At 42.5% G+C, this 18843-nt stretch overlaps 1 protein-coding gene across 2 annotated transcripts in view; it reads right to left on the bottom strand.

Moving 5' to 3' along the window:
- The window catches only part of CD2AP (CD2 associated protein), a 96643-nt gene that overhangs the window by 43064 nt on the left and 34736 nt on the right, over positions 1-18843 (bottom strand). The window contains exons 1-2 of one of the 2 annotated variants that reach the window (XM_054998573.1): positions 12225-12293; positions 1822-1975 (exon numbers count right to left, since the gene is read on the bottom strand). In XM_054998573.1, coding sequence (XP_054854548.1) covers positions 1822-1975; positions 12225-12239 — 169 coding nt within the window. In that variant the 5' untranslated portion in view covers positions 12240-12293. Of the gene's footprint in view, positions 1-1821; positions 1976-12224; positions 12294-18843 lie in introns of those variants that run through there. The other variant, XM_054998650.1, reaches the window with a different exon arrangement.

The following is an 18843-nucleotide window of genomic DNA, read 5'->3' as shown; positions in this document are numbered from 1 at the left end:
AGGATTAAAAACAGAAGGAATAATTAGGATGGAATTGGAGTAATCCATTCACTCCTACTATATACCTACTTAATAGCAAAGCCAGTTAGTAAGTTGTGCCTTGTTCTACCGTTTTTCCTTTTTCAGTAGCCATAAAATAATTGCCCAACAAAGATCTCAAAAACAGACATGAGTAACGAGTAATATGTGGCTTAACGTTTTTAAAAAGATTTTTAGAAATTACCCTGGATCATTTGCTCTAAACATCTATTTAGCACTGGAATATGAAGATTTCAATACATTTTATTTGAGTAGAACTGCAATCTCTCTCTATCCCCTCCGACCTACTGCAGCAGCACTCTTTTTCCTGTTTTCTGGGCTGATGCTTTCAAGCTGTGAGCTACTTTAACTCTCTCAAAGAAGTTGCATTTCAAATGTTATCCGTAACGTTGGGAGGAAGAAACGTATTAAGAACCTTTCCTTCAGTAATTTTACAGGTATCTTTTCTCCGAATAAATTTGTTTGAGTTATTTTTCCTCACTCCATAATTTCCTTTATCCTCACATCTTAAAAACTGGATCTTAATGCACTTGTACTATTTTGCCAGACTCACACAAAAGAGGTAGCTGTGTACTAGGTTATAAGTAGATCACTAGTTCAAACTAGATTTTACATTTAAAGACCAACTTACTTTCCCCCACAGGTAGGCAGCAGCTGCGGGGGAATTTGTTTTTAAAGAACCAGAGGGCCTGATTTGGATTAGGATTAGGCACAGGGGAAACAGGCTTCTGTTTCCCCCCTCCTCATTTTCCTTATCCAAAAAAGCCACAGGTGGGTATTATTTGCCCCATTTTTTAGCTGTGCATGCCCTGAATACTGCACATGCAACTCCAAAATTGGGCAAACACCTACCCAGGCTTTTCAGGTCAGGGAACCCAGAATAGACTTGTTTAAAAAAATCAATCTATTTAATTCTCAACATGGCCCCCTGTGGATATTTAAATCTGAGGATTGGGGCCATGCAGACAGAAGGAACAACTATCTATAAACCTAGTGGGAATCCTCAGGCTTGCTGAAAAATGTAAAACCTTAAAAAAAGAAGTGTGTGGGGGGGGGGGGGCGGGATTTCATTTCTTCCAAAACAGAGGAAATGTCTGCGCTGGCACACAAAGCTTCTCTGCTGGCTTGGCAGCACCCACACTCCTTGCCATGTGTGACAGACTTCAGAGGCGAGACAGCTGCTGCTGCTTGTGCCAGATAGGAGATGGAGGACAGGAGCTGCCTCTGCTGCTGCTCACTACAGAGCATCATGGATGAGGACAGACAAGTGAGGGGTAGCCAGAGTGGAGGAGGGATGGGCAAGCAAGATTCCCGCTCTCTGTGAATTTGCATGTGGGGAATGGAATGGGAGCCTGAGTGGTCTGTGCCACATCAGCCAAGCCCACTGAAGGTGAACTAGCAAAGGGAAGGATGCAATTCCTCACCCAACGCTGATCCTCACAGGTATCTACTTGTAACAAGTCTGGCTAACAGAATAACATGTTCCTACTCCAGATCAAGGTACATGAACTTTAGCCCATTATCACTACTTTCCTAGAAGATGCAGATGTGGGACAGAGAGCAATCCAGGCCATTTCTGAAACCCTTGGAAGCATGTTAGAATCAAGGAGACTCCTGCTTTTAATTTCTGCACTCATGACTGTACAGGTAAATTTAAATCTGTGCTAGTGCACCTCCCACCCATTGCAAAAAAATCTTCGATGAAATCCTACTATGCGTTCTATGACTGCAGTGAAGAAATGACAACGGAGTACTTTCACTACCAAGGAAAATGCTACATACTCCTCCTGAAGCCTTTGGCCTGCGAATGAGGCTGGAAGGCCCCTGCTGGAAGCCCATATGTGCTCATGCGCTGAACGAGGCTGGCTACATTTCCGTGCCTCTCTCTCTTGATTGGCAAGCTGTCATCTTTAGGTTCTGCCTCTTTCTTCACTTCCTGAAAAAGAAAAATGAAAATGGATTCTATTTTATATATGTTCTATTTTATATACAGATAAACGATTCACGCAGCATCTAGATGCTGGTTCTTTAATTCAAGTGTATCCTGAATATTGAATTTATGACTCAAAATAGGGAATCACACATGCAAATTGGGGCCTGAAAAGATTAAAATCAGAGGTCAAAATTGGGTTTCAAAACACACAGGCAGCTGGGACAACTGATGTCGTATGAATTGGATATGGACATGCTACCTAATTCCTTTCCAAAGGCAAACATCTGCATTTGGCACTAAAACTTCCAAGCTGTTTTAGAGGGCAGTTCTACATAAAATGCAATAAAACCAGAGAGGTACTCCCCTGCTGGTCTCCAGATCCAATTCACCTACTCAAGCGTCTAAAGCCATTTGTCACACAACCAAGCTAGTTTCTGGTGGGTAGCTGATGTTGGTCTGTAGTAGAAAGAAAAAGATTCAGGTCCAACCAGGGCCTTTTTTTCAGGGGGAATGCGGGGGAACGGAGTTCCGGAACCTCTTGAAAATGGTCACATGGCTTGTGGCCCCGCCCCCTGATCTCCAGACAGAGGGGAGTTGGCAATCTCAACTCCCCTCTGTCTGGAGATAAGGGGGCAGGGCCACCAGCCATGTGACCATTTTCTCTGAGGGCAACCCACTGAGTTCCACCACCTCTTTTCCCAGAAAAATAGCCCTGGGTCCAACTAATGACCAACTAGATTTCCAGGGTATCTGACAAAGGGAGCTTTGATTCTCGAAAGCTCATACCATGGAAATATAACCATGCCAGACCCAAACTGAAAAAGGCCAAGGAAGGGATCCAGGAATGACTAAAGATGTTTGTCCACAACACATTCTTTCACTTTTCTCTAGAATGGCAGACTGAGAACTGATCAAATGGAAGACTGCAAAACCGACCAGGTTCTCCTTCATCATTTTTTAAAAAAGAGTTGGACAATCCCCTTAACACTTCCCGGAACCTGCCCTCCTTCAAACAGACACTAACAATCCTAGCCAAAGAGACACTTAACAATCTTAGCTCACTCCACAACCTCAAAGGAGAGCAGACTGAATTGATCCAAGGGGCTATGAGAAGCAGCTGCTTCTAACATTAAATACTGACATTGTTCAATAAACCAAGGGGCATGCGCTCAACAAAGTAATGGCTCAAGCAGACTGTTGATTGCCCCTTTAACCCCTTTATTCCATACCTTGAATAGGGCATCAAAAGAACCTCTTTCATATTCTACCATCTCTTCCTATAGAACATTCCAAAATCTCTTAAGAGCTGTAATTCTCCAGAGGTATACTATAATGACTGGTCCCCCTTGCAGGTAACCACCTCTTAATATATACAAAGGTCTTTAGATTCATACCAGAATCTGCATGCCAGTTTCTAGTACACATGCAAATTTCAGTTGCAGTATCTAAGAAAGGCATGCGTTAGACTATAAATACTGAAACAGATACTAGAGATCTTTTCTTAGAATCAGTGAAAATAACCCAGATTGTTATTGTTAGGTCTAATTTACAAGTTAAAAAAAACTAACACATTACTGGGTCATATACCCCAACGGTTTTTTTAAAGAACTCGTGTGTGAAACAGCTGAACTCTAAGCAGTAATGTACCATTTGTAACTAAAACTGGTCTATCGACCAAAGAGTTGGAAAATAACCAATGCAGCAAGAGTTTTTAAAAAGGAAAGCAAGGGGAATTCAGGAAGTTATAAGCTGACCAGCCTCACACGTGGTCCAAATAAACTGGTGAAAACCATTAAAAGAGATAGAAATATTAAGCATATAGAAGAACAAGACTTGCTGAGGAAGTGTCAGCAGGGCATTTGCAAAGTTTTGCCTTTTGGAGTTCTTCAGGGATGTGGATAAGGGTGGATGATTCAATAGGCATTATAAACTTGGGATGTCTGAAAAGCATTGGAAAAGGCTCTCACCCAAAGTTCCTGAGAAAGTTGATTTAGTGTGCAGCAGCAATGGAAAAAGCAAATTCTGTGCCAGGATTTATTAGAAAAGGGTTCGAAAACAAAACGGCCAGCATCATAAGGTTGTTGTGTAGATCTATGCTTCAGCTGCATCTCGAATACTATGCACTGTACATCTAATAGCCAAGTAGTCCCAGCATACAGATGCTTAAAACTGAAAAACAGGAACACTTGACTGCAGACTGGATGGTTCTGGAACCTTTGGAGAATCTCTCAGGGTTGCAAAAAACAAAAATCTGAAACCGTGTATAGTTCTGGCCATTTCAAAAGAAGGATATCAGAACTAGAAAAGGTATAAGCAAATGATAGAGTTGGAACATCTTTCTCACAAGGACATGCTAAAGAACTGAGGGGGTTTCAATGAAGAAAAAAAAACATTGAAGGGACATGATAGTGGATACATGTTAATGAAAGATAACAGATACATTTGGCCTCCACACCCGGCTTGTGAGCCTTTGGGGCATCTGGCTGGCAACCGCAGAAGAGGCTGAAAAGTCTCACCAAAGAAATGAACAGGTGCCTTCCTTCTGCCCAAGGGCTCTGGGAGTGGCTGTTCTCAGCACCCAGAAATAGGAGTGGGGGGGGGGTCCCTGGTTCATACAGAATTGTCTCCTGGCAAACAGACATTTATGATTGTCTTCCTACAATTCTGAGGAACGACTCTGGAGCAAAGCAGCTTTCAGTTGGCTCTTTAGCTTTCTCCAGATATGCTTCTCTCTATGCCCAAAATTTGCTTGACAGGTTCCAAACCACTGCCCCCAAACATTTCCCCAACTACCACAATTCCATAAGCATCATAACCATGATTTTCTGCACTTTCAGCTCATTCTTCTCCTCTGCCCTTTCTTGTTTTATCCCCAAAGATTATCCTACACTGTGTTTACATCTTATCCCTTCAGTAATTACCATGGGATTGCTTTAAATGTGTTAATGCCTTCCCCTTCAAATTAATATATCGAATTTTCAACATGACCCCCAACTGTGGATACTTAAAACCAGATACTGGACTCGTGAACAGACAAGCCAGATTTTCCTTCAAAACTGAGAAAAGCTCCAAATTTGCAGATAAATCTGGGGGAAAAAATTATATTGTTTTTTTTTAAAAAAAAAAACCACCTCAAAATAATAGAAGCAAAGCCTGTAGCTTTTAGAATCTTGGGGGGTTGCTAGATAAACCTGGTTGCTAGACAAACCTCCAACATCCCTAGAAAATTGGATTCTGTCAGTAAAAGGCACGGCAGAGGAGGGCTCTTTCCACGGCTGTTTTGGCCTTTGAGGGAGGACTTTTTGGGATCAGGCCTGACAGCAGCCACCATGCAACAGGCATGATTCACCAAGGCCCAGTGGCTTGCTACTATTCAACAGCAGCCATCTCATGAAAGCTAGTGCGTTACAGAGATCAGAGTGTCAAACTAGGATCTGGGAGACCCAGGTTAAAATCTTCCCTTGGACATAACTTGAACATAGAAAGAGGATTATTTTCAGGTAAACAGAACTATTTTACTTTTGCTCATTCCACCTGCTGTGCAGGTTTGTTCTGCTGCCACCCAACCACGGTGCACTTTCAGAGGCTGCTTCTGCCATATGGAACAGTCTTCTGGCTGATTAAGGCAGACCTCATCATTGTAACACTCTCAGAAGTATTGTAAAACAGAGTTTTTTAAGAGGACCTTGGGGGAAGGCACATAACTGCATTCCAGCTTGTTGGGAGTTTGTGTGTGTGTTACATGCTGTTAAATTGCCTCTGACCTATGGCGACCCTATGAATGAAAGACCTCCAAAACCTCCTATCGCTAACAGACTTGCTCAGATCTTGCAAACTGGAGGATGTGGCCTCTTTTATTGAGTCAAGCCATCTCATTTTAGGTTTTCCTCTTTTCCTACTGCCTTCTACTTTTCCTAGTATTCTTGACTTTTCCAGAGAATCTTATCTTCTCATGATGTGACCAAAGTACTATAGCCTCAGTTTTGTCATTTTAGTTTCTAGGGAGAATTCCGGCTTGATTTGATCTAGTGCCCACTTATTTGTCCTTTTGGCCATCCAAGGTGTCCACAAATCTCTCCTCCAGCACCACATTTCAAATGAATCAATTTTCTTCCTGTCAGCTTTCTTCAATATCCAACTTTCCCTTCCATATATCATAACGGGGAATACCATTGTTTGGAGGCTTTGATTGAGTACTATGTTTGTTAATCCCGATAGCGGCTTTTAAACATTTCCAGATTTTAACTGTTTTTTTAATCAGCATTTTTGAGAGAAAGGAGGGCTTATAAATATTTTAAATAAACAAATTTTAAAGGTAGCTCCGGAATCCAACCTTCTGAAGACAGGTGACTAAAATGAGATGAGGCAGGATGGATTTTATGATCCTGGACTTAGATTCCTTGTCTAGCTGTACAAGAAAGAAGTATGCCAATGACTTTTAAGCACACTGTGCTATCTGCCATTCAGAAGGATGAAAGGTACAGGGCACCCTGAGAGGCACAAAATATCCAGCTAGTAGAAACAGTAGCCTAGTTCTTAAGCACATCTGGGTGTTTTATGGTGGACTCTTGCTCTATGCAGACCAGGGTCTGAAAGAGCAGAACCAGAAAAGTGGAATGTCCATTCAGAGTACATCTGATGAGGTGCCTACTCCCAACTCTCCACTTGCAACCTTACAGAACTGAGAAAAGAACTGCAGGTCTAGTCCTCGGAGCAAATAACTTCTCTCTTCTGCTCAAACCATGGTTCCGGGGTCCCCAACCCTTTTCAACTGGCAGGCTCAATGGGAATTCTGAAATAAGAGTGGTGGGCACAGCTACAAAATGGCTGCCATAGCCCACCTTCAGTCATACAGTGAAGGTCCTTGTGCTGTGGTGGCAGCTTCTGCCAAAGCAATGATTTTAATAATCTGTACAGCCAACCAAATCTCCAATGACCTATCAGAAGCCCGTCTGGATAAAAGCCCCACCCACTTGGCAGGCACCAGGAAAGGTATTGGCGGATGCAATGGTGCCCATGGGCACCATGGTGGAGATCCCTCACTTATTGGGCTGTCTAAATGCAGCCATTTCTGAAGTAAGGTCTGTCCCCCTCACATATTCTCGCTAATGAATGCTCCACATGGAGGACTGTTTCCCAAGGGCTTGTACTGGAGGAGAAACTATTTCTTCTCTGGGAATTTTCTATTTGATGGTCAATTTGGACAGTGGCTTAACCCATCTTCCTTAGGTGCATATAATGGTACAATAATTCCTTTTATTAGGAGCTACCAAAATCATAAAGTGGCAGGCAAGGTTTTGATTTCACCACAACCAATCTTGCAGGATGTCCGGTTTTTAAAGGGGGGGGGGAGAAAGACACGTTTGACAACATGATAAAAAAAAGTCCTGCAGTTTCAATCTGCAGAAATCTTAAAATAATGTACAGGAGGCAAGACAAACTTCATCAGACTGGGTGCTGCAGAACAAATTTCACATTTGACCAAAAGCTACTAGGACAAAGAAACAAAGAAATGGCTCTTTTCCTTAGAAAGTATCTAAACACCCAACTACCTAAGAACTCATAAGAAATGGGTTCCTTGAAAGGAAGAGAGCAGAAGAAAAATATAGTATTTTTTTCCCATCAAAGCTGAAGACGGAGTATAAATGGTGCGCTAGGTAAAGAGTCAACAGAAGACAAACCACTTAATGTGCTGACACAACTTTTATCTGCAATCTCTGCTTTGGGGAAATATGGGATGTAGATACTAAGAAATGTGCAACCGGAGGAAGATGGCCTATTACTAACTAGTAGGAAATTGCTTAGAGGGGTTGCAGGCCCCCCAGCCATCACGTGATATTGCCCAGGTTGGCTTCTCATCTTACTGAACATGAAATCAAGGCACTTAGGGGCACTTCCAATAATACTACTGCCTTTTACAACTTATGATCAACTAAAGGAAGAAGGCTTTGATATTCTGGCCTGGATATCATGTGCCATGAATGTGAAGGGAAATACTGATGGAGAAGCTGGGCAATTACATGAGTTAACCTTAACAGCAGCAGTTTTTTCCAGTGCAGCGCTGACACACATTCCTTCACTGGATGTTTTCCAGTATCAATGGCATTTTAATTTATTAAACAGGCAAAAAAGGTTACCTTCGCTAATGTTTACCTGAGAAAATTCCCAGTAACATCTCTTACCCAGAATTGTCATTGGATGGCATATCATGTCAGGTTTCCAATCGTCTACAGCTTTCCATGATATCAGAAAATACAATAATCAGTCTTACACGGCCATGACAACACAAAATCACAGCTTTAAAACATCCTTCTCAAAATGCATCCACATAGGAAGACATGAGGAGAGCTAGGTTTTTTTTCTTATATACAAAACTTTATGCCGCGTCACATCCAACAGCTATAGACTTTCCCTTTCTCTAGTCCAAGAAAGCCAGAACAAAATGGGAAAGGCTTATCTCCATGCCCAACTCCCCAGCATGCACCATGAAACTTGGTTGCCATAAAATACACAGTTGCATGACGCTAGTAATAATAGCTCTGGACAACATGTTAGTTCACTGATATGGCCATAGGGGGGAGGGGGGAGTCATATACATCTTTCAGTTTATCAGTCACATTTTGCATTTGGTCCAGATAGCAGATAATTACACCTGGAAAATATCAGCTTTCCCCACTCTTTCCCCAACCGATACACATTCACTATGGCAAACTTTTAAAACCTCATTTAAAAGAAGCCAGAGTTTCCTTCATTTAACAGGAGTCTCATATATATCTTGTAGTAATTAAAAGTCTTTTCATGTGCTCTTGTAAGCTGCAAATGCTAGCTTTGGAGATTCAGAAGCTGTTTTTTCCTGTACAAGCCAAAACTTTCATCCCATAGCCCTTAATGAAGTCTTGGAAGTATTTTGTCCCCTTTACATCAGAACAGATGAGAAAGAACCTGAACGCAATGATTTCCATCTCTGTTCAGATTTTCCCATCTTTGCCGGGAGGCAGATTTTTTTAAAAAAAATCCATATGCATATTTTGCTTCAACTCTTCTCTGCCTCCACCCGTATTATTTTTTTTATAGCAATGGGACTGGGAAAATCAAGCTGAAATAACTTGTATACTTTTGTGTTGAAAGTGTCCCATCTTGTTTTTCACTAGAGCCTCCACTGGAGCTTCTATTAATACTCTTGAACTGGTCATCAAGGAAGCTCAGTTTGATCTGCGCATGGGGTGTTTCGTATTTCCAAAGGAAGGAGGAAAAAAAACCCGTTTATTTGTGGAGACAGCTACACCGGCACAATTGACAAACACCCACGGTGCGTAGTCTTTGAAGAAGGATAGGTAGCTTAATCGCATTGCTTTTATTTCCTAAGCTGTCAAAGGGAATTTAGTTGGAACATGGTTTGCACAAAGCCTCAATGTGCTGTTGTGTATAGAGATGCTATGGCTGTGTGTGCAATGCATCGAGGATATCTTAAGCAGATTTATATGCAAAACAGTTTATGTTCTGCTTTTACCTATCACGTTTTCATCCCACTATTTCTCCTAGCAACTCACAGCACAGCTCTCCCCTTCATTTTACCCTCACAACCAGCCTGGCAAGGTAGGTTAGGATAAGACAGGGCTTTTTTTCTGGGAAAAGAGGTGGTGGAACTCAGTGGGTTTCCAGCACAGGACCACACAATGATGCCACTTTGGGTCACCTGGAACAAGGGGAGAGTTTTTTAAAGTTTAAATCACCCTCAGCGAAAATGGTCACATGGCTGGTGGCCCCGCCCCTGATCTCCAGACAGAGGGGAGTTTAGATTGCCCTCTGTGCTGCTGGAGCAGCGTGGAGGGCAATCTAAACTCCCCTTTGTCTGGAGATCAGGGGGTGGGGCCACCAGTCATGTGACCATTTTCAAGAGGTGCGGAAACTCCATTCCACCAGGTTTCAGCTGAAAAAAAGCCCTGGGATAAGAGAATACAGCTGGCCCAAGATCACTGAGTGAGTTTCTTGGTGAGTGGAGATTTGAACACAGGTGTCTCAGGTCCTCTTAGCCCAACACTCGCAACCCTACTCCACACTAAGTCTAAAAAAGTGGTCACTATGTTCTTCCTACAGCCACTACAGAAACAGAGCCCCCCGCCCCGGTGCACATAAGCACAAGAAGGCTGGCGGTGATCTCTGATAAAGTCCTGCCATTGTAAGGATGTAGTGCTGTCAATAAAGCAAAGATGATGGCAGCAGTTGTGGTGGAAGAGAGAAAAGGGTGAAAGAAAACAAGAATAAACTGACACCTTTGTTTATGTACAAGGAGTATAGACTGTACTTGGAATCTTGTGGCCAAACGATGCTTTTTTTCAAGAAGCTCTCATAAGATGCTTCTAGCTTGCATAATTAAATCTTGCAATTAAAGCTCTTCATAATTATGGTTGCCAAAAACTTGTGACAACAGAATATTTTGGCTACAATAGGATTTCGAATAATTTGGCAAAGACAACTACTTTGATCCACTGGAGCCCCCTTACTATAAAATAATGGGCTTTTCAGAGTGGTGAAAACAGGCTTGTGTAGACTTTTGACTGTTATGTCCTAAAGATTCCTACCTTTTGGCAGGTGCACAACTTACACACAAGCTTATGAAACTTGCCATACATTTTGCTTTTATTTGTTCTATTTTAGTGCTGCCAATAGTTTCTAAATGCAGCTATGCCCACAGAAGTGCAACGTACTAAAGTTTAGTAAACATAACAGTTAAGTGCAGAGGATAGGCCCACATTTATCTTAAGCACATTTCTGCAAGTAAAATGACTGCCACATGTAACCATCCATGTTTTCAGATGGCCAAAGTATGAAAGCTTCTTCGTCTAAGAAAAGCGAGCAAAAATCAACTGCACTTACTACACCCAGGGCTTTTTTTCTAGGAAAGGAAGTGGTGGAACTCAGTGGGTTGCCCTCGGAGAAAATGGTCACATGGCTGGTGGCCCCGCCCCCTGATCTCCAGACAGAGGGGAGTTGAGATTGCCCTCCGCACCGCTTGGCAGCACGGAGAGCAATCTAAACTCCCCTCTGTCTGGAGATCAGGGAGCGGGGCCACCAGCCATGTGACCATTTTCAAAAGGTTCCGGAACTCCGTTCCCCCGCATTCCTGCTGGAAAAAAGCCCTGACTACACCTGTGTGCTATCTACCAGGTGCTAGAGGCACCTGACCTACAAGTTATCACCCTGGAGCTTCAACTATCACCTGGTTAGCTTGGATAGACCAAAAATAACTTGGGGATCAATTTTCCACTTCCCATTGCCTTGTCTCCCTATGTTATCCCATAATATGCATCCCTAAACATGCAGCAGACACCTGCTTGGGAGATGGTGCCCATTGGGAGCACTTCACAGATACCCACCATACTTTCAAGGATGCACACCAGCCTGGTGAGAAAACGGCAGTGGAGCCCCACCATAATTGCAACTAAAATCCTCTTCTTGGCTTTGCAAAGTATACTTGAAAAGGTCATTTTGACTTTGTTTGGGTGGCAGAAATGAGAGAAAAGCCAAAAGACACAAAGTTAACACCATCCTAAACGTAAAATTCCAAAAATTAATCTTTATAATAATTGTTACACCAGATAAAATTCTGAACATAGCCCTAGACCCTCCCATTCCTCAAAAACCTTTGCGTATCTGCATTCACTTTGTCACAATGAACATAGGAAAGATTTTTTTTTGTCTGACAACACTGGATATGAATGTCCCTCCTTCTAAAAGGACAACACTCAAAGCCATGTTTCATGGAAGGCCAACATTTTAAAAAGATTTTAGCCAATAACGTTAACCACAGCTTGCACTGGGGTTGAGAAAAAGGCAGTTGGTGTCTAGTGTCGTCATTTTAAAAGCCAGAAACGCATACAGCGTGTAAACTTCCTGAATAAAGGCATGAACTTTTACCTTGCCATCAGAAACACCAATTCCCAGCACTTAAATGTAAATCAAATTAACTTCCACACACACACTCAGATTCCTAGAACGGTGAACAATTATTTTAAAAAGCAGTATCTAACCCAAAGCCTAATTAAACTGAACTAAAACCAAACAGCTGTCCAACTCTAGGAAAGTTTAGAGAACGTAAAAACATTGACTTCAGGGCATAAACATTCAGCTTAATCACTTTAAAACCCAAACAGGCTTAAGCAATAACCATTTAACCCAGCTCAAACAACCCCTAGTAAAATTTACAAACTTATTATATACTCGCTTTTAAACAAAGAATACGCGGACTTACCGAGTCTAAAGACATATTTGCTTGAACACGCCCAGCTGAGCATGAGCATGTGTGTGCGTGTGTATTGGAAGGAAGCTTTAAACAAAGATGCCGCAGTGAGCAAAGTTCAAGTATTAACCAGACAAGCTTCCTGGTTTTGCACTAGGCTTGCATCTGGCAGCTGCACCCACCTGAGCGAGCGCACATCAAAAAGGCTTTCCAACAGGAACGGCTTTGTACGGCTCAGTGTCACCAGGTCTAGTTAGTAACTACTTTACACAAGGCAACTGCAAATTAAGTCATGTAATTACCCCTCCCAAACGTGCAGCTGCCGTGGAAAAGACACACTAGTTCTATACTGTGAATATTCAATCACTCCAGTCAGTAATATCGAAAGTATTAAAGCTGGGTTTTTTCCAACCAGTATTTTTGTCATTTGGACAACAGTTTAGCTCTAATTGTTGTGTATCACAAATGTAAAAACTGTATTTTTAAGAAAGTAAGTGGGGAAATGCAAAGTAGAAGTGTTCATTTAGTTTATAAAGAACTAAAAATTATTTCTATAATAGGGACACTACCTAAGGTATGTATGTACAAGGGACTGTGCAGAGGCTTTTTTCTTTCTTTTATTCTTGTAACTGCATTGCAAATGTGATTGTCATGTGGTGCAGGAGAGGGTGGGTAGGAGGGGAGATGGAGAATCCTATCCATGTAGCTCCCTGGATTGCATCCTTTTAATCTGAAAAGCATTTGAAATAAAATGCCCTTCAACCTGTCTGTCTGGGCCCAAATCCTGTTATCACCAGGAATATTAACACACTAGCACCTCCCTCCCAGTAAACAGGTGATCAGCAGAAGAAAGCAAGCACTGGTAATAATTCAGTGCTTGGAATGGAAGTGTTCCACAAACATACAACCACAACTTTCTTGGGACCTCACAACTTTATAGGCTGAGGCCAGAACTACAGTGATGGTGGCTCAGCAGGATGAGTCCAGTGGCACCTTAGATACCAGTAAGATTTTCAGGGTATGAGATTTTGAGAATCAAAGCTCCCTTCTTCAGTGAAGGTGGCTGTAACTGCAGGGGTGGCTCTGAACAGACAAGACAGATCTTTTTACAAAACTGAGAAAAGCCCCAGGTTTGTGGGAAATTTTGAAACCTAAAATAAAAAAAAACACAGAGAGTTAAAATACTCCAAAATAACAGAAACAGTGCCTGTACCTTTAAGAAATGAATGCACTCAGTGACCTTTGCTAGGCCACAACAGTACTGCCAGCCCTCAAGCTTTGCTTTCTGTCAGTAAAAGGCAAAGAGAGTGAGCAGTGCCCATTCCAGGGCTGTTTTTGACTTTTTAGAGAAGACTCACTGGGACCAAGTCTGACAGCAACTACCACGTAACTTGCTATCTCATGGTTTGCATGACTCACCCTGCCTTGCTCCTGTTCAACAGCAGCCACCCCACAAAAGGCAATGTAGTGTAGTGGTCAGAGTGTCTGGAAGACCCAGGTCTGAATCCTTATTCTTCCATGGAAGCTCATTGGGTGACTTTGGCTCAGTCACACACACTCAGCCTAGCCTACCTCACAGGGCTGTTGAGAGGATAAAACGGAGGAGAGGAGAATCATGTAAGCTGTTTTGGGTCCCCAATGGGGAGAAAGGTGAGAAAGAAATAAAATAAATAAATAATAAATAAAGCTGAAGACTGGGAGGCAGATAAAAGAAAGGCTGACTGGTGAGTGGGAAGGGAGGAGGGAACCAGGGAAAGGAGAGGAGATACAGGGGCTGCTAGAAGAACAAAAAGAGTACATGGTGTAGGGAAGGGGATTCAGCGGGAAATGAAGTTACCTCTGCAAGTCCTTGTGGGTTCCCCATCTTATAACTGGGCCCAGTGGCCAGCACTGCACAATTCAGTTTTCCTAGGTAGAGACTGCCAGGGGATACAAAAGCGGGGGGGCAGATAAAAGTAGGCTGGCTGGTGGATGGGAAAAACAGAAGGAAGCAGGAAAAGAGGAGAGGCTATGGGGGCTTTCAGGGAACAGAAGGAAGAAATAATGGAGAGGCAGGAGATTACATCCCCTCCCACCCCCTGCAACTCTTTGCAGGTGCCCTACCTATCATGAATTAGTTTTGGAAAAGTACTTTCAAGTGCAGCAGAGCAGAGAACAGGTATTCGGTGCAGGCTGACTCTGGAAGACTGGTCAAGTATTTCCCCATGCAAATGATGGCCCAGCCTCAATAGTGTCTTTGACTCCACTTTGCCTCTCATTTGCTTCTGAATTTCTCCATCAAGTGAAAACCTGCAAGTATTTGAAAACACGTGCCCCTCCCATACAAACTGTTCCACTATTATTTCCAAGGATGTAATATCTACTGTAATGGAGAAGAGTGTCTACTTAATTAAACGATAACTAATTCTTCCTAACACAGCACACTACAATGACAAAACACTGAACTCCATGTTTATAAACATGGGGTTCAGTGTTTTGTCATTGTAGTGTGCTGTGTTAGGAAGAATTAGCTATCTTTTACCACGTTTAAAATAAAAACATACTCTAAGCAATTTAATACAATTAAAGACCCAATACATCATTGCACAGTAAAAAACAGAAAAAAATAACCACAAGTAAGCCACTGGATTCAAACCGGAAGTCTTCAAATTAAAAAAATAGTCATCATTTAAAACTTGTCAGTGCTCATTTTGAAAGCCCTTAAAGGACATTAAAAGACTAGGGGAAAAGAAAATGCATCTTCTACAAGACAGGAAAGACGGTTCCAGTCTGACCTCCACAGGGAAGGGGCTGCATGGGGGACATAGATCTTCCCCTATCCAGCCACCCCATTGATCAAAGTTTGAAGACTTCCTCCAACTTAAGTGGCTCTTCCATTGGATGGTGGTTGGCTCCACCCCAATGATTACAGAAAACACCCTGCTCCTTATTAAGTGACAACCTAACTCCCTGATATGATGGAACTTGAAGGTTCAATTTACGGTGCACAGCCAGTGGGAAGGTACACATAGGGAACAAGTGCTTCCTCAAATATTGCATTACAGAATCAATGAAAATCCAATCAAGGTAATTACTTTTCACATTGTATCTCCACACCCTATTTTACTTCTTTGTAACTTCCCTCCCACCTTCCAACTGGGATAAAACAACTCAGGTCTCCATTCCTCAGAGGGTAGTTGCATTTTATGTTGTTAAAGCTGTAAAATTAGGTTTGATACGACAGTACTGTATATATTTAAAGTTTCTCCAAAATTTCTAGATTTTTTGGGTGGTGGTGGTGGTGGAAAAGAACCCCCGCCCACCCCCAGTGGCTTCAAAATTTCACAAAATTTTACTTCTCTATTCCAAACCACGGTTTTGCTTTGGTAAGCTCCAGTTATCACACCCTGAAGATGCTGAGAAGGTGCTTGGATGGATGTGAACTACTCCCTTTATGCCTGATCCTGGTCCATCTTGGCTGATACCTAGCTGAAGGGAAGAATGACCATTTGAGTCTGGGAAACAACCCCAGTACACCCTAAGAAATCCACCCTTTAAGTCAGGGCTCGACAAATCCCAGGTGCCACACCACCCAGAAATTTCACTGCGGTTCCCAGTATTTTCATCATTCATTCATTCTAAGTGACCCCTGGCAATTCCCAGCAGATATAGGTGAGGGATAAAGGTTAGCTTTTTGTTGTGACGACAACCAGGGCTACCCCATATTAGTACAATGCTCCTGTTCTAGCTTTAAAAAACACTAAACAACAGTGAGAGATTAGGATTAGGTTTTGTGGTAACAATAATTAGAAAGTATGTTGATTAAAATATAAAACCCCTTGTCATGATCTGGCTGTGCCAGGAAGGCCTAGCAAGGCCTCAGAAGCCTGTTAGCAGTGGGAGTAGGCCTGCCTACAATTCCCAGGAGCTCCTGGGCCATTTTGGCGCCCTTTTTGGCCAATCAGAACACAGGGGGCTAGTGCTATATAAGTCTGGGAGGGGGTAAAAGCCTGTGTTCTTTCTCCCAGGGAGCAGAGCAGGCCAGGGGAGGTCTCTGCTAGGGGGAGAGGCCCTCATCCAGGTAGGGTGAGAAGGCAGGCCTGGCAGACAGAGGGGCAGTGAATTCAGTCGTGTTAGGGCCTTTGGTTTATTTTGCTTTCACCCATCTATTGTTGCTAATGAACCTTGCTTGTTTGTTTGATATTAACTGACCTCCTTGTAAATAAACCCTTTTGTTTGCTGTTACTCTGCTGGGTCCTCACGCCTGTTTATTGGCCAAGCTACGGAGGTCAGAAGGGTTGGGAGGGTACTCTGGGCCTTCCCAAGGGACCCTAAATCCCAGAGTGGTGGTAGCGTAAGGTGGCTCACCCCACCTGAGGCATGACACCCCTAAAGGGTGAAAAAATAAGTCTACCTCATAAATTTTATGGGTAGTGCCAAAACTGAAGAAAATTTATCAGGATCTGTTTTTAAGTACTTATACTATAAATAATAATAATTTTTTAAATTGATTCCTAGTTAATTGGGGGTAGGGTATTCTGTTAATCCATTAATCTACTGGCGCAGTCGTAGTTATTAATATTAACAACTATTAGTGTTCAACTACCACCTTTGCAAAATGAATCACAAAAAAGACCTCCTGTTGGTTTTTCAAACTGATTCCACAATCGTGCAAATGTGCAAACTGTTAAACAAACGAGATCAGCTGCATTCAACACATCACAGCATGCATGTATAATCCACTAAACACCGTTATTTTGTTTGTCCTTCAAATAACCAAGAGACAACCATAGGCCTGGCTAGCGGGGGCATCAGACAGTCCTTGAACGGCAAGCAACAGAATTTTGCCTGCACCTGTCAATTTGATCCCGCTGCTAAAACACTGACCACGACAATGAAAAATCATTTTGCATCCACTACCAGGCTCCAAGAACTCAAAAAAGTATCAGATCAAAGCCAGTGCAAAAGAGTAAGAAAGGATTCAGGCAAATAACTCAAAGCAGTGCAATCCTAATCAGAAGTTACTTCAGTGTAAGCCCACTGATTTCAGTAGGTCAGACTGGAGTAACTTTGCTTAGGACTGCACTGTAAGCGACCTAAATTTCAAGGCAGTAGACCATCAAGGGATGCCAGCTGTTGCATGACAGCTTCTAGGCAAGGGGATGACGACGCCACATATCAGGCACTCCACAGACTGCATGAAGAAAAAACGACTGAATGGGGTCTACATTAAATCTAATTGCTTGAATCCATGTAAGGTGCCTCATACAAAAGCTGGGTCATGATTTTTGCCCTATAAACTTGCACTGCCAGGGGGCTATGTTGCCCACCTTATGTAAAACAAAATCTTCAAATTGCAGCCAAGTTCATTTTAATACTTGTTAGGATCCACTGACAGCAAGAATGCTAATATAGGAAAAGCACAGAATAGCAAACCAAAAATAGTTAAATGAGTATAGTTTCAAATAATAGTCATCAAAAGGCCATGGCAACAGTAGACATTTTGATTGAGAAAAATCGTACCTTTGATTACTGATAGTTGATATGAAGAAAATCACATTTGCAATAAATAGAAAAAAATTTCAAGGCACAGCAAACGCCTATTGCTAAAAAAGAACGCAAAACAGCATTGTAGACATAGAAGACCAAAAGGAATTAATGATCTGCCCATTTAGGGGTGTAAGAAACATTTCGGAAAGAGATCATATAAATAATGGCCTCCCTCCATTAGCATTCCACATCCTGGGAAACTTACAGGATGACTCAGCCCAACCCCTCCTTCCTGAGTAGATATAAATGACCTGCCAACATCTTTTCCACACTGTGACACTGAGAGATCTCTGTCTTTTGGTGCTACACCTCTGAAGATGCCAGCCACAGCTGCTGGCGAAACGTCAGGAACTACAATGCCAAGACCACGGCAATACAGCCCGGAAAATCCACAACAACCATATAAATAAAGATTTGAAAGTTGGGAAGCTAATGTAGAATGCTGGTGCACTCTTTGGGCAACTACCTGAATCTGTTAAAAGAGCTCCAAGGACTATAACAAACATTCAAATCAGAGGAAATGTTTCATTGTTTAATTGAACTGAACAATCTAAGCAGTACTGAAGTAGCTGCCAACTTCTCCCACAAACACACATTTATGACAGGAAATCAAGAAGCGAAGCGAAGCGAAGCAACTTGACTGTTCACTTGCCTCTTATTCACTGGGGGAGCTGAAGCAGTATAAAGAGACCGCCCCCAAAAGCTGGGCGCCAAAATCCCTTGAAACGACAGAAGGATCACCTCTTCCCAGGTCAGCCAGCCCAGCCATGGAGAGGCGTGTCTACAACCGGTGCTGCTACTTTCTGAGATGAGGCAGATAGCGAATGGAACTCGGGTAATTTCTGTCACGGTGCCACTTCTCTGGAACTGTTCGCCTGGCATCGACACTACTGTAATTCAGGCACTAAGAGGCACTAGGAGAAGACTATTTTGTCCTCTTCAGCTTTTGTTACTGTTAATATATTTTCTGAAGTTGTCAAGAGTTTACAAACATGCTCATCACAACAAAGATGATTACTGCCACGCTGTACTTTAGCTTTGGGTTTCGTTATTTATCTGGTCCAGAACAGGTCTGGTGGCGGCAGGCCTGGTCTGAAGATAT

The sequence above is a fragment of the Eublepharis macularius genome, chromosome 1 (genome assembly GCF_028583425.1).
Source record: "Eublepharis macularius isolate TG4126 chromosome 1, MPM_Emac_v1.0, whole genome shotgun sequence".
Classification (NCBI taxonomy): Eukaryota; Metazoa; Chordata; class Lepidosauria; order Squamata; family Eublepharidae; genus Eublepharis; species Eublepharis macularius.
Note: the sequence above shows the minus strand (reverse complement) of the source record. Positions and strands in the feature narration are given on the sequence as shown.